At 40.4% G+C, this 16,000-nt stretch overlaps 1 protein-coding gene across 2 annotated transcripts in view; it reads left to right on the top strand.

The window, feature by feature from the left end:
* The window catches only part of SEMA7A (semaphorin 7A (John Milton Hagen blood group)), a 550,369-nt gene that overhangs the window by 354,452 nt on the left and 179,917 nt on the right, over positions 1–16,000 (top strand). For both annotated transcript variants that reach the window (XM_044077757.1, XM_044077756.1), the window contains exon 8: positions 3,593–3,768. In XM_044077757.1, coding sequence (XP_043933692.1) covers positions 3,593–3,768 — 176 coding nt within the window. The remainder of the gene's footprint in view (positions 1–3,592; positions 3,769–16,000) is intronic.

Raw genomic sequence — 16,000 nt, 5'->3', positions numbered from 1 at the left:
TTTGCTCATCTTCTGTAGCTGTACTTTTCACCTGCTGCAGGTTGTGTACTATTATATTACAGGTGGGGCATCTTTATTTCAGACATTTTCATTTATCTGTTTGGATTACAGACTGCAACACACTTTTGTAATACTTGCAAACACTCTTACACTGTTACTTGCACATTTTATTACTTAGTGACTACACTGCACTCTTTTGCTAACTGTCATACTTTTATATTTCTTTACAGTTACTGGGAGTGGAGAACTGACCTGCCTGGTGGCGCAACCGCACCAGCCTATCGCCATAGGCTCTGCGGTTCGCAGAACGGACACCTGCAGCTGTAATATAAATGGAGTAATATTGGAATACACATCTCCATAATATCAGCTAGTTTAATTTCTTACATACATAATTAAATGTAACTTACTCAGTAGTGGGACGTTGGGCATTTGCCGGGCCTCCTGGATCCAAAGGTTCAATTGGTCCTGCTTACGTCTCTTCAGGTCCGCATGGCGGTGACGGACCTGCTCACCAGTCCTTGGAATCCCTGTGGCACTGGTGAGATCATGAGCCAACCGGTCCCATGCCTCAGCCCTATATGCTCCCCACTGGACCTGGCCCTGCATGAGTTAGGCCTCATGATTGTGGACTATGAGCCAGACCATGTATCTGGACTCCTCAACGCCCCACCTCTGTGCTCAAAAGCAACTACCCTCACCTACTCCTGACATTCTGGCTGCAAGTTAGTTCTACAATCATTTATGCTGTGTATTCCCGCCTATGGGGCTTATATATGCCATTTTTCCCGCACTTATCTGTGATTGGCCATTTTGGAATTGTATCAACTTCACAAAACCTGCTTTGTCATGCTCCACTTTCTATTCATTCCTTTATATTTGCTATTACTGCATTTCTAAGTACAGCTGTCATGGCTTAGTGGTTCAGTACCTTGACTATGGTGCATGGTATCCTGGGTTCGAACCTAGCCACTGCTTTTTATATTTTATGACTGTCTAGACAGGCTAGGGGGTGTGTCTGTGTAATGGCAGTTTTAATACAGCTTGCTCAACATTGCCAGTCGGTTAGCTTGTTGGCGTGGTGCGCAGCTCCGCGCAAACGGGGTACGCTGGTTTACGCTTCATTTGGCTGTTAGCACGCATCTTACGCTCAGCTCAGCTAGGGGCACACAGTTTCAACGTGTTAAACCACTGCTCACCTACGTGCACTCATTTTACACCTGTTAAACCACTGCTCACCTACGGGCAGATGCACTCACCTTGTTAAACTGTAGCTCAGCTATAGGCACATCTGGCATTCTTTATTGTTTTGTTATCTTACATTTCTTCAAAATAAATGGCCTATTTCATTACATTTTACATAGAATATAATTTTATATGTGTACATATTTGTCAGGGACTTGTTTCGTGCTTATTTTACTAAACATAAAAATTGATGTTGTGGGGGCTCAAACCATGACTGCCTGCTCTTCAGCCGACATCTCTACCACTACACTATTGCTTCTTGGTTTACTTTGCATATTTAGTTCTTATATGCTTTTCCACTGACTGCTAACTGTGGCTAAGCTATGGGCACGCCCGCGCAAACGAGCGCACTCACGGGCAAACATCTTTACGATTTAAAAAAATATATACAACATGTTCATTTATATATGTTATGTTCATAGTCTGTGGGGGCATGTGTTGTGCTGTGTTTATTCACATTTACATGGACTCTGTCGTGGGTGTTTACTTTGAGCACTTTTACTCTTCTGGGGGTGTGTCCGCTTGCAGAGTTCGGCCTACGGACACGCCCCCTACTGTCTTCCACGGACCGTGTTAGCCTTAGGTGTAATTCAGCATGCCCTCATGCATATGCATGACATGCTGATGTCGCACCGTTTAACTGCAGCCTCCGTGTAAGCCTTGTATCTCTTACACGGAGGCTTCTTGAATCCTGCTTATTGTCTAGTTAAAAAAATAGACATATATAAACAGCATACCAATTCACTCTTCCACAAAAGATAGACACCTATATATGCACCAGATGTTTGATTATGAGGAAAATGAAAAAAAAAATTACATGTTATAACTTGTTACTTCTAGGGACAGTGTAGTGCACCTACACAATTTATAGTGACCCTCTGTGCACATCTTTGAAGTTTATGAATAAAGTTAAAGAAATAATGACCAGACTGTCCCCAGCCCGACACATATTACAGTAACCTCTGAGGTTCTGCTTACCATCTACAAACCACAAACGGCTACTGGGGTCAATCTCTATTCCAGTAGTATAGCTAGAACTTGGAATAAAATTCTATTATCAGTCAGTTCTATCACACACCTTCATCTTTTCATACCATTACTAAAAGACTTTCTCACTGCCTTCTGCTTTGTCCCTGTTTCTCATCTGGGACATAGCTTTCTAACACCCTTCATCATCTTTCTTATACCTCCTTTTAAAGCAGTAAATCACTTAAACTGCTTGTCCCCTTCTAATACTTAGGTTCATCGGTTCGTACTAGGCTATCTGCTCTTGCGAGCCATTTTAAGCCTAGCCAATTATCCCTTGTGAGACTCAAACCCTGCACCTTGTGTTTATAAGGCAAACACCTTAACCATTAGGCCACCCTCCCAACCCTTCACTTCACTTTATCATACACCTTACACTACTATGCCTACTTCTAATTAACACAACCAAATTACTATTCCATCACTACTGCCCTATTAACTCAAAGACTTGCTTATATCCTCTAATACCTCACTCTGTTGTATTTCTTAAAGTACTCCTACCTATCTTATACACCACTCTTCCATTTGTAAAGTCTTAGTACAAAGCTTATACATTTAATGTTTGTGAATATCAATACAAATTTTGTTATGCTGACTGTTATGATTATGCTATGTATTAACTGAAATTCCAATATAAAATTTGTTATTGTAGGTATTAATTGCATTAAATATGATACCTTGGAGCTTTTCTCCCAGGGTTCTGTGCCCAGACTGACATTCCTGGTAAACAAATGTCAATAAATAAATAAACTAAACTAAAGGCATTTACAGAACTGCAAACTGCAAAGCCTTTCGCATTTGTCTGCATTCTAGTGTTGTCAGGGATATTATGTTATCAAAAATATTGTTTGCAATTCTTATAGTTTTACTATAAGCACTTGATGGGAATAAAGTATCGGGTGGCAAAAAGTAATATTATATGTGTAAAACTGCAGCTTCATCATGTAATTGCGGGTATGACAGCTTTTGTGCTTTTGATATAGTATTGTCTTATCTTTTTATAATCATGTTCTCTGCAGGTAATTTAATGTTTTTTTCAACCTAAATTCAAGAAACCAAAACTTGGCCAGAATAGCTTCGGTAATATAAAATTACATGAAAGTAGAATCAGAAAAGGAACTGTGATTATGAAAATAAAATGTATTGATTTAAAATGCCTGAAAACACATACACACACACACACACACACACACACACACACACACACACACACACACACACACACACACACACACACACACACAAATAAGCTAAAATTATATTGATTAGATGGCTAGATGATTTGCTAAAACTAGTCTGGCTTTTTATTACTTTTATCCAGAATGATCAGGGTTCAAATTCAGAAAACAAACAGTGGACAACATTTCTGAAAGCAAAATTGGCATGCAGTGATGAGTCAAGACATTTATATTTCAGTCGCCTCCAAGATGTCTTCATTCTACATGACCCAAAGAACTGGAGAATGTCAAAAGTTTATGGTATTTTCTCTAGTCCTTAGTAAGTACTTAATGTACCACTATTTATTTGTCTTTGATTCTTTGTATTTTTGGTAGTACCACTCCTGTACTATGTTGTGCAGTTTTAAGATAAATCAGAAGGGACTTGAAAGCTTGACAGGAAGAGCCTAAATTAATAAAAAAAATAAGAACATAAAATAGATAAAATATTGTTGTATACAATATCCCATTTGATGAAATAATATCTCATTACATTCACAAAAATAAAGCCATAAAAATTTACATTTGTGTATTTGATGAATGCAATGAATGTATTGTGGTAAAATCAAGGCTGACATACGGTTTGATGAGGGTATTTATTGACAGAATCATCATGGAAATCAACCTGTAATTACCTCTAAGGAAGTCTTTACCCAAAATGGTACATCAAAACATTTAAACATTAACATGTGATCTAAGAGGATAGGCCATGTCCTTACAAATTTCTTGTCAAGTTACAAAAGTATAATCCAGGCAGTATATACAACTATTTATTATAGTCCTGCTTTGCAGTCTATACTGTCAAAGTAAAAGTAAACTTTATTGTCATTCAGACTATATGACTAGTGCATCACTGAATTAAATTTCTTTACTCCTTCTCAAGGTGGAGACATTTCCACATATAGACAATCTACAGTACAACAGCTACTATTGACATGACAGACAATTATTTAGTTAAACTCTAACTACTATCTATAGTAATTGCACATACAGGAGACATTTTCACAGTAGTCGTTATTGCACAGCTTTTGGTTAGTGCACAAAAATGAATTTAAGAAGCTCAGTGAAGTTATTGTACAGAAATATTACTGCACATAAAATATAACGTACTGTCACTGGAATTTTACTTCAGCCTTTTTTTCAGAATTCAGAGCTCAAATGGTGTGGAGTTAGTGTGAGTTTAGTAGTCTAATGGCCTGTTGGAAGAAGCTCTTATTGAATTTGGCTGTTGTGAATCTCATACTGCGGTAGCGTTTAGCAGAGGCTAAATAGGTGCCTAGTCCATCAGCGGGATGAGGAGTGTTTCTGGTTATCTTATTGGCCCTGCTGAGACACAGTGACAGGTATATTTCATGGCTGGATGGGAGCATGGTCCCAATGATTTTTTCTGCTATCTTAATCACTTTCTGGGGAGTCTTTTGGTTTGAGGTGCAGCAGTTACCATGCCAAGTTGCAGTAGTGTTGGTTAGTATACTCTCTATGGTGCCTCTGTAGAAGGTAGTAAGGATTGGAGGTGGTAGGTTTACCTTCCCCATCTTTCACAGGAAATGAAGGTGTTGCTGTGCTTTCTTTACAATGGCAATAGTATTAATGCTCCATGTTAGATCATCTGTGATTTCTACCCCAGGAGTTTTGTACTTTACACTCTCTCCACTATTTCATTGTGGATTGTTAGTGGAGGGTGTGTTTTATGACTTCTTCTGAAATTGATAACCATCTCTTTGGTGTTTTTCACGTTTACTGCAAGGTTGTCCCACCACATGATGAGTTGACTAACTTCCTCCCTGTGGGCTGATTCGTCATAATTATTATGAGAACAACGACAGTCATGTCGTCTGCAAACTTGATGATATGGTTTAACTTAAGCTTGGCGATGCAGTCCTGAGTCAACAAGGCGAGCAACAGAGGGCTCAGAACACAGCCCTGAGGAGCCTTCTTGTTCACAGTGATGCTCTCAGAGGTGTTATTGCCAATGCGTACTGTCTGTGGTCTGTCCATGAGGAAGTCCAGTATCCAATTTCATAGGGGAGTGTTTATTCCCAGTTGGTCGAGTTTCCTTATCAGTTGTTGGGGGATCACTGTGTTGAAGGCAGAGCTAAACTCTATGAACAACATTTGCACTTAAACATGGCCCACCTGGAAAACAAGAACTGTTAAATGAAGCACCATTCATGTAGCATTTTCTGTGGAGTGGTTTGGTCAATATGTAGTGGATCTAAGGCTGCAGGAAGGTTGGATGTTATATGGTCCTTGACCAGCCTCTCAAAGCACTTCAGTACTACTGAAGTGAGAGCTTTGGGGTGATAGTCATTTAGAGTTAATGGTGGGGACTTCTTAGGTAGAGGTATTATGGTTGTAGTTTTGAAGCATTTGGGTATGATAGCCTGACTTAATGAGATGTTATAGATGTCTGCGAGAACTTGTGTCAGTTGTTCAGCACATTCTTTGATCACCCGTCCCACGATATTGTCAGGTCCAACCGCCTTCCTTGGGTTTACCATGCACAGGATTCTTCTGACATCAGCAGTGTTAAGCCAGAGTATTTCATCTGTTTGGTTTGTAGGGGCTTTTATTGCAGCTGTGTTATTTCTTTCCCCAAACCTATTGAAGAAGATATTGAGCTTGTTGAGGAAGTCGATATTGTCATTGCACTGTGCTGACATGGGCCTGTAGTCTGTGATGGATAGCATGCCTTGCCACAGTCACTCTGAGTCTCTGAAGTTGCTGAAGTGGCTCTGGATCTTCTGACCATATATTCTTTTTGCTGTTTTTATTCCCTACCTGAGGTTCATTCTGGCTGACGTAAGGGTGTGCTAATACCCCAACTTGAAGGCAGTGTTGGGTGCCCTCAGGAGTTCATACATTTCACTTGTGAGCCAGGGTTTCTGGTTGGCTGTTGTGGTGATGCTCTTGGTGACTGTTACATTGTCCAGACACTTTGATATGTATCCTACTACCAACTCTGTGTACTCTTCCATGTTGGTGTGCTGACCTACAGTGGCAGCTTCATTGAACAATTCACAGTCTGTGCATTCAAACCAATCCTGAAGTGCAGAGATTTCTCCTCCTGGCCAAACACTTATTTGCTTCTTGGATGGTTTCTCTCTGATTAGTAATGGTCTGTAGGCTGGAGTCAGCATAACGGCTAGATGATCCGAGTTACCAAGGCACAGGAGGGACTTTGCCCTGAATGCCTGTTCGACATTGGTGTAGACTCAGTCTGGTATGTTGGCACTTCTGGTGACAAAGTCTATATGTTGGTAGTAATACAGTAAAACAGATTTCAGATTAGCCTGGTTAAAGTCATCCGCTATGATATAGACACAATCAGGTTTTTTGTTCTGCATTTCACGGATTGACTGGTAAAGTGAGGCCAGTGCTTCATTTGTGTTTGCGCTTGGAAGAATACAAACAGCTGAGATGATAATAGCTGGGAATTCCCTCTGCAGGTAAAAAGGTCTACATTTTATTGTCATGAACTCTATGTTCACAGAGCAGTGGGTGGAGACTTTCTCACAGCTGGAGCACCAGTTGCTGTTTATGTAGATGCAAACTCCACCTCCCCCTGGATTTGCCACTAAAAGCCTGATTTCTGCCTGCTGTAAATAATGATAACCCATCCGGATGAACAACACTGCCCCTGATACTTGAATTTAGCCATGTTTCTCTAAGGATAAACACACAACAGTTTCTCATCTCTCTCTAGCTGCTTAGGTCCAATCTTAGGTAATCCATTTTGTTTTTCAGGGATCGAGCATTTGCTAGCATGATCAATGGGAGTGCTGGTCTGCAGGGGTTTGTTTTCAGCCTGACATCAATACAATTTCTAGCTCTACTTTTCCATGGTCTTTTGCATCTTTTTCGTTGTCTTCTTCTTTTGGGTGTAGTGTACTTTGAATTGGTTCGTGTACAGCACTCTGAATCAGGATTAGACAAGATTCCTATTAACCTCTTTACTTGATCATTTCTCTGGAGACCCTGTGGGCTGGTAATAACGTGTAAACTGTCAGTATTTTGCAAACCTTTTGAACTTTCTGATGAACTGAGGTTGATTCTCAGTGACCAATGTATTTGGTGTTGTGTCTTGGAAATATGTTCTTCAGAAAACAAAACCATTGCATCCCTTAGCTTCAGTTCTTCTGAAGATTTGTAAAAACACATAGATAAGATAATGGACAACTCAGGAACAAAATAAAGTAGTTCCAGCCATATTCCATGCTCGCCCCTATATGGCAATAGACAGCCACAGGATTCCAATTATGTCACATCATGCAGACTTTGCACCTCTTTCATAAATCTATCTGGTCTAATGCTGTCTTCTTGTATGACTCTGTTTTCAGAAGTAATTCATGAATTTTCTCTAAATCCACTTTAGTTATTGAGTGCCATTCATTCAACACTACTAACCTATTGCTGAGTGTCCAAAATGCCATTTGATTGCCAGTCACTCTGCCTCCATATGCTTGATCTCTGTATATCCTGTTTCCCAGCTTGGACCAACATGGACTAAGTATATCTTAAGATCAAGTCTGTGTATTGAATCTCTTGTACTCAGCTGCACAGATGAGCTCTCAGCTGCAAGCAGCTGAGCTATTAAGAGCTGGAACGTGAGTACTTAAATGACAGCCAGTTCTCCAGTATAGTTTCCCTTATCTGATTTGGGATTATCACTTTGACTTGAATTTGATACCTTTAAAATAGCTAATCCCAGGTCTGTGTGGACAATATCCTTTTTCTTCAGTCTTTTATTTTTGTTTCTTTCCCTCTGCCGTGTATATTCTTCCAGTCCCCCTCATCACCCTTCCCCACTTTTCCTTCCCTTGTTTCCCTGCTACCCTTTTAACTGTGATAATAAAATAGTCTGGAGTAAGTACTCTAAAATCCAAGTAGGGACAGCAATTTCTTGGGTGACTATTACATTTCCAAAAATCACAAATACAGTCTTTGATGTGGTGAGATATTGATACTGAATGTTGGAAAAAGTCTAGTAATTTTGATAATGTAATATATTCGTTATTTCCAATACTCTTGACAAATATTACACTTCAGACTTTACTAATATGGAATTACAACTGGAGTTTATTTTTATACTGTTACAGATTATTGTTGTGATCCTTCATGTTATGATATGGATTCGGGTATCTTCCATATCATACTGACAAACTTAGTATGTTTCTGCCTCCCATCAATGATTATTCCTTCTGTATGTAATACAGGTAATGATACAACCATAATCCTTATCCTAGTGAAATTAAATAAAACTCATTGAATAGATTATTCTTCTTAGGCATTGCTGAGGGAGGTTATGAGGAATTAACTGCTTATTTATGAATACTGACTGGCATACTAACCTCAGCAACCAAAAATTCTGCCCTGGATATGAGAGAGAGAGAGAGAGAGAGAGAGAGAGAGATACCAGAAGATTGCCTTTGAGTGGATTTGTTTTTTGTAAGACAAGAAGCAATATGTCAGCTAAGGGTTCAGTCTGTTTTCTTAGCAGCTAGAGTTTTGTCTGTAATGAGGTATTAAGTCTGTCTATTATGAAGACTTAATTGAAAACTAGTACAGCTAAGAGACAACATCTTGCATTTTTCATTTGAAAAAAGAGATAGTGCTTAGCTTTCAAAAATTATCCAGATCATAAAAATAGTAAAAAACAAACACTTTTTTATTAAATGTTATCAGATATTCCAGATCTGATTATGGACTCAGCATATCAGTTATTTATTTTATTTGTTAACCAGGTATGAACACCCATTTTAAGCATGATCCAATCCAACAAGTGAAGAAAGGAAATAAGATGCAGTAATAAAAATCAGTTATGTATATATTTTGTACTAGCTGTTTTTTTTTCCAGACGGTCAAACACCCTGCACTTCCATTTAAGTGGAACAGACAACACCCCCACAATGTATGCATACCAATTCCATGGCCACAAAAGAGTAAGAAAAATGTTTGAAATCCATTAGTGCTGAAAGTGTTTTACTGAAACTTTGATGCAGTAATTATAGTAGAATTATAGTAGAAGAAACTTCTTTCGAACAAGTGATCATTTCTCAGCATTAATACAGCTCATAATCTCCATACACATAACTGGAAAAAGACAATCTTTTTTATCAGACTAACTGAAACATAAAAAAATGAGACATGAGCTGAAATAGCTGAAAATGCAGTTTTATATATATATATATATATATATATATATATATATATATATATATATATATATATATAATGATTTTATTTTGGGGTTTATTCTTGGGGTTGAATATTGTCATAATGGTTTAGATGCTTACCCTACAGACACAAGGTACAGGGTTTTATTCTCAACTTTGGGATGCATAGCTAGGCTTAAAAATGTCCCATGGGATCATTATCCTATTAATAATTAATTGATAATTAATAATTGAAAGAAAGTTACTGTTTGTCATTTTTGCATTTAGTTACTTGTAACACATTGCACTCAAGTTACTTGGCACTTGCTCACTATAGCAATTATATAAGTCAGCACTAAAAATTAAAAGCACTACACCCTCACTCCCCACTGGCCCTTGTTTTCAATTATTAAGGAATTCCCAATATTATTCTAGCATGTCCAAAGGTCAGTTGTCAATCTCCTCTCCAGTCCAGCTGGTGAATCTGGGAATCTTGAGGCAATGTTATAACTGCCTCATGTACACAGACAACCCTCTCCTCCTCCCACACAACACAAATACTTGCGAGAGATGCAGCTATTTAGCCAAACTGGAGGCTGAGCTCTCTCAACTCAGGACTGGCAAGACCAGACAGGAGGAGAAGGCAACTACACACACCACAAAACCAGCCTCACATAATACTACCACACCACTGAATCAAATACATAAACACACAAAGACATACTCGGAGGCTCTGAGTAAAAATTTACCTAAACAGCAGAGGCCTCCAAAGCAGACACCCAAACAACTGTTACCTCAAGACACCCCTCAAGCAACACATAAACCACAAAAGCAGTGTGCAAAGCAGTCACAGCCCTTAAGGCCAAATACAACACCAAACATACTTGTCATAGGTGACTCCATAGTCAGACACACTGATGTCCCACTCACCAGGCTGAACAAGGAGAGGGTCACAGTAAGGTGCCTATCGGGCGCTAGAATCCGCCACATAACACAAGCACTCTGGTCACTCCACGGCAAGTACAAATATGACACAGTCATTGTCCATGCTGGTGTGAACGACCTAAGACGTACCTCCCTGGACTACATGAAAAGAGACATAGAGGAGCTCTCTGATTATGTAGCCCAGGCAGGTATGACCCTGACCCTGAGCAGTATCCTTCCTTCACCAAGAATGATGCCACAATATAGAGACAAGATGATCAGCTTTAACAATTGGCTTAATGTCTGGTGTCATTCAAAGGGGATCCAGTGTCTGTCTGCCTGGGATGACATGCTTGACAAGCCACGCTGCTTCGCAAGGGACGGCTTGCACCTGTCACCCCTGGGATTCCGGATATTGGCTAAGGCTCTTGCCACCCCATAGTGCCTTTTTTAGACAAGGCTCAAATTCTAAACCTACCACCCTAGAAAACAAAAATGGGAAGAAACTGAGGGTAATGCTGCTCAATGCCAGAAGTCTAAATCTCAAAATGCACGCACTCGAGGCCCTTCTCAGTATGGAGAACATTGATGTCTGTGCTGTAACTGAAACCTGGTTCAAGGCTCCTGAGAGCACCCCGGCACTATTAGGTTTTACCTCATATCATGCGTTCCGGCCCCAAAACCCGGACCACACCACAAAAGGAGGGGGTGTATCCATATTCATAAAGGATACCCACACCTCCAGGTTGGTGGCAACGCACAAAGCTTCGGAAACCATCCAGGTGCAACTAACCATAGGCAAAACTGCTCTACAAATTGTAGCATGCTACAGGCCACCCTCTCAAACTCAGGAACCCCACACAACCTTCCTAAAGACACTGGAGGGTATAAATGTATCTCCAAACACCATCATATTGGGTGACTTCAACTACTCGAATATAGACTGGGAACATTACTCAAGCCCTAACTTTCTAGCCCAATGGTTCCTGGAGTTCATAAATTCAAATGCCATGGAACAGCTAATCACTGTTCCCACGAGAGGAGAAAATATACTAGATCTCATTATCACAAACATGGGGACAAAATGCTCCACACGAAGTATATCCCTCATTGGTGAGATCTGATCATAAACTAATCTCACTGGAAATCCACATCCCGCCCCACCCCAAACAAAAAAGACCACAGTGAAGAACTTCTCTAAAGCAAACTTCACACTACTCAAGACTGGTGTGGTATCCTTCAAGGCTCCTGAGCCAGTGGAAACCACAACCCAAGCTGCGGAAGCCCTTACAAATGCCTTCTATGAACACCTCCAGGACTGCATGGATCAGGCAATCCCAAATAAAACCAAGACTCTTTCCACAAAGGGCAAACGTCCAGTCTGGTGGACCCCAGCCATTAACAAACTTTACAATAAGAGGAGAAAGCTATTACATGATAGAACAAAATCCATAAAGGGAAGTCACCCCTGATCATTATTAGTAAAAAATACGAGCACTCATAAAATCAACTAAGGCCAATTTTGAGAGAAAAACTGCCATGGATTCAAAGGACAATCATAAGGCCTTTTTCAGCTATGTTAGGAACCTGGGTGGAAACTCCCAGATATGCTCAGAATTAGTCCAAAATGATACAAAATTCACTGAACCCACAGACATTGCCAACATACTGGCAGACAAGTTCAGTGCAAACTTCACCCCTCTCCCCTAAAGGAGAGATAACTATCCCAGCAGAGTGTAGCCTCCCAGACATCTCAAATGCGCAGGTGAAAGCTGCTCTCTCTAAAGCTAAAAACACAGCATCAATGGGACCAGATGGTGTCCCTGGCTGTGTGCTACATGAGCTAAATGAGGAATTAAACCCACACATAAGGCAGCTGTTTAATCTCAGCCTTACCACAGGATACGTGCCCAAGGAGTGGCGTACGACAACTGTGGTCCCACTCCACAAAGGCAGTGCCTCTATGGACCCTGGTAATTACCGCCCCATAAGCTTAACAAGTCTAGTCTGCAAAGCTATGGAGAGGATCATAATGGAGTTCATAAACAAAGATATAGGGGACTTGCAGACATTGGACACGACCCAGTTTGGCTTTGTCAAGGGCAGATCATGCCTTTTGAACTTGGTCGACTTCTTCGAAACAGTCACCAAGGCCATTGATGAGGGAAAGGCAGTCCATACAGCCTACCTTGACCTTGCAAAGGCCTTCGACACAATACCCCACTCGGGTATTGTAGAAAAACTTACCAGCTTAAATGTAAACCCATATGTCACAAGATGGGTTGCAAACTGGCTTAAGGACAGAACCCACAGGGTTAGAGTTGCTGGCGCTATGTCAGACTCCAAGCCGGTCACAAGTGGTGTCCCACAGGGCTCGGTCCTTGGCCCCCTATTGTTCGGCATCTACTTCTCAGAAGTACAGGCCAACATGGGAGGACTTTGGCTGACAAAGTTTGCAGACGACTGCAAACTGGGCACCATAGTGGAAAGTGCATCAGACACAGATATCCTTCAGAAGGGACTCACGGAAACAGATAGCTGGTGCCAGAGCCATGGCCTGAAGTTAAACGCCAAAAAATGTATAGTCATAACCTTCGGGAAAAACAAGGTAACCCCAAGCTACCATATAGGTGGCAATCCACTAAGCACAGAAGAGGTTATCAGGGACCTGGGGACCCAGGTTGACAGTGGCCTTTCTTTTGACACTCCCATTGCTAAAGTGGTTAGAAAGACCTTCTACATTGCCCACCTGATCATGAAGGGATTCACATCCAGATCTAGTGAGGTCATTGTTCCCCTGTACTCTTCACTTATCAGATCAATGATCGAGTACAATGCCCCATTCGGGATGTATCTCACCCGACATCTGCAGCAATTGGAGAGACCCCAAAAGTTCCTCACCAAAAGGATAAAGGGACTCCAAAATCTGTCATATGCTGCCAGATTGAAGAAACTCCAGCTCTATTCAGTTGCATACCGTCTGCTCAGAGGTGACATGTGCCTGACATACAAGGCCATGTCCAACCCGGAATTAATGGACATGCTCCACCTCAAAAAATCCAAATCCACCAAAACCACTAGAGCAAGCGACTTAAACCTTAGCATGGATATAAATAGGACGTGCTGGAGGGATAGATTTATCACTCAGAGACTCCCTATGCTGTGGAATAAAATCCCGATCCATGTGAGGCAGAGCACCTCGCTGGCTCTGTTCAAGAGAAATCTTGACCTGTGGATGGGAGATCGTAGGTTTATCCCGGGAATCATCTCTGTGTCACTGCTGGACAGAGGCACAACAAACTAATGGGCACAGTATTTTTTTATATAAGGGGTGGCGTAAGCCACAAAAATTTGGGCTAGGCTTATAAATGCCTTAAGGCAGATAGCCTAGTATAAACCTATGAACCTATGAATCACCTGTGATCAAACATAGAAAGAGCGATCTTTTTATAAAAATATAAAATGACTAAAAAAAAAACCCACTATTTTTTGCAGGCGGCAAGTCCCCTGTACCTCCCTGTTACTTCTGTCCCCAGATTCAACTTCTTCAGACCATAAGCCTACCCATATTGAAACCATTGATATTACTTTTCTTCATTAAAATAAGAAATCATTTGGAAATAGCTGAGGTAAGGTGGTGTGTATTAGTTGAGCCAAATGGTAAAGAGGAAATCAGGAATGATGAATCAAGTTAGCTTTATGTTGGCTTAATCATGATTGTCAGAGATAAAACTGACCAGTGAAATTTCTGCTATTTATATCTGTCTTGGGAGTCCTGCAGCCAGTCATAAAGAAAAATTAAAAGCTCACATTGAATCCACTGCAGGTTCTTGGCCAGACCTTGGTCTAGGAGAATGACACCACATCTGGGGACAAACAAATACTGAGCAATTATTTCTTTAGCTTGCCAATTTAGCTTGAACCTTACGTCTTCAGTAAAAATGGCTTTAGGGCAGTAAGAAAATATCTCTACTGGAAATCATAGCTGGTTGCAGCTAGTGTATGTGGGGGTGTATTCAATACAGACATTATCTTTAAAAGAAAGGTCTGTAGTCCATTTGTAGTCCAGGTCCACAACTAACCTAATAATGAATGAATGTTATGTTTACTTTTATGTATGATATGCAAGAGTGTAGAGGGGAGAGGGCATAAAAGCTATCTGTATTAATATTAATATTAATATGTGCTGATGGCTGCTTTTAATACCTGTTATGTGAGAATTTGAGAAATCTTTGAAATCATGTGGTCAGACTGTGCCTTAACCATTTAGAACATCTGAGTATAAAACGTGTGTGTATCTGTGCATGTGTAAGACTATAGAAATGATGGTCTGGATTTCCCTGAAAGAAGGAGAAAATATGTGCGGGAAACTGCCCGCACCTAACAATTGCAATATTAACCTTTCAGTCACTTGCCCATCTGTGGCAGGCATCATAGGTAATATACCAGTATGGAAATGTTGACCAACCTGTCTAAAGTAAAACTGTTTTTTGTTTTTCCTAGTATTCTTTTGGCTCCCTCACAGCTGAATATCAGAACAGAGTTGCAGAGTTACAATAATCAAGCTTTTCAGAGGCCTGTAGGTTATAAGGCTTGCAATCAGACCTGTGAACCTAACTAGCAAATCTGTAGGTAAACAGCCCTGCTACTAAGCCAGTGTTGTCTACATGTATAAACTGTGATTATTCATTTGCTCTGCATACGCACCTGTGTTCAGTGTTTTTACCATCTGGCTGGAGTGCATCGTTATGGTGTGAGCTCAGTGAGTAAGGAAAGAGTGGCAGGAGCTGTTGAATCAGCTATGCTACAGTCAAATCCCTTTAAAACAGAACACTTTCTTCAACATCCTGTCATAAGTGCTTCTTCCCCATTTACCTTCTAGTATCGCTCTAAAGCACCATGGAGTTAACTAAATAGACACTACAAGCAAAACTGACTTTTTTTACAGTGTTTTGACTTACTCTAAAGTGAAAAAAGCATAGAGGGAACTTACTGTTGAGACACTTGATTTATTTTGGAAGAAGGCAATGCTGACTGTTATGTTTGGTACTGAGTATACTAGTAATCTGTGCTATCCAATGGGAGAGGGCTTTTCTAGTATCTAATTAGACATAAATATGCACAGGATGAATAGATTCAAACACACAGTGTATCCATTTTCTACATGATTCTCTGGCTTCATTGGATTTTCCACTGGCATGTCAACTTTATTCTGATGTGTGTGGCAACACATCCCATCACAAAAAACAATATAATACAAATGGGGTTGCTGTGTGCCCTTGAGTTTTCTACCCAAACCCTGACTCATTTTCTGAACTGTTTTTCTGACACACTGTATGGTACACTTCCCATTGCTCAGAATGAATAGTAGGCTCTAGAACAAGTGTTGGGTATTATTCTTCCCTGCTTGTGACCACTATTGTAGTTAATGCA

Source organism: Protopterus annectens, chromosome 7.part0 (assembly GCF_019279795.1).
Source record: "Protopterus annectens isolate FY-2018-M chromosome 7.part0, PAN1.0, whole genome shotgun sequence".
NCBI classification, from domain to species: domain Eukaryota; kingdom Metazoa; phylum Chordata; order Ceratodontiformes; family Protopteridae; genus Protopterus; species Protopterus annectens.
Note: the sequence above shows the minus strand (reverse complement) of the source record. Positions and strands in the feature narration are given on the sequence as shown.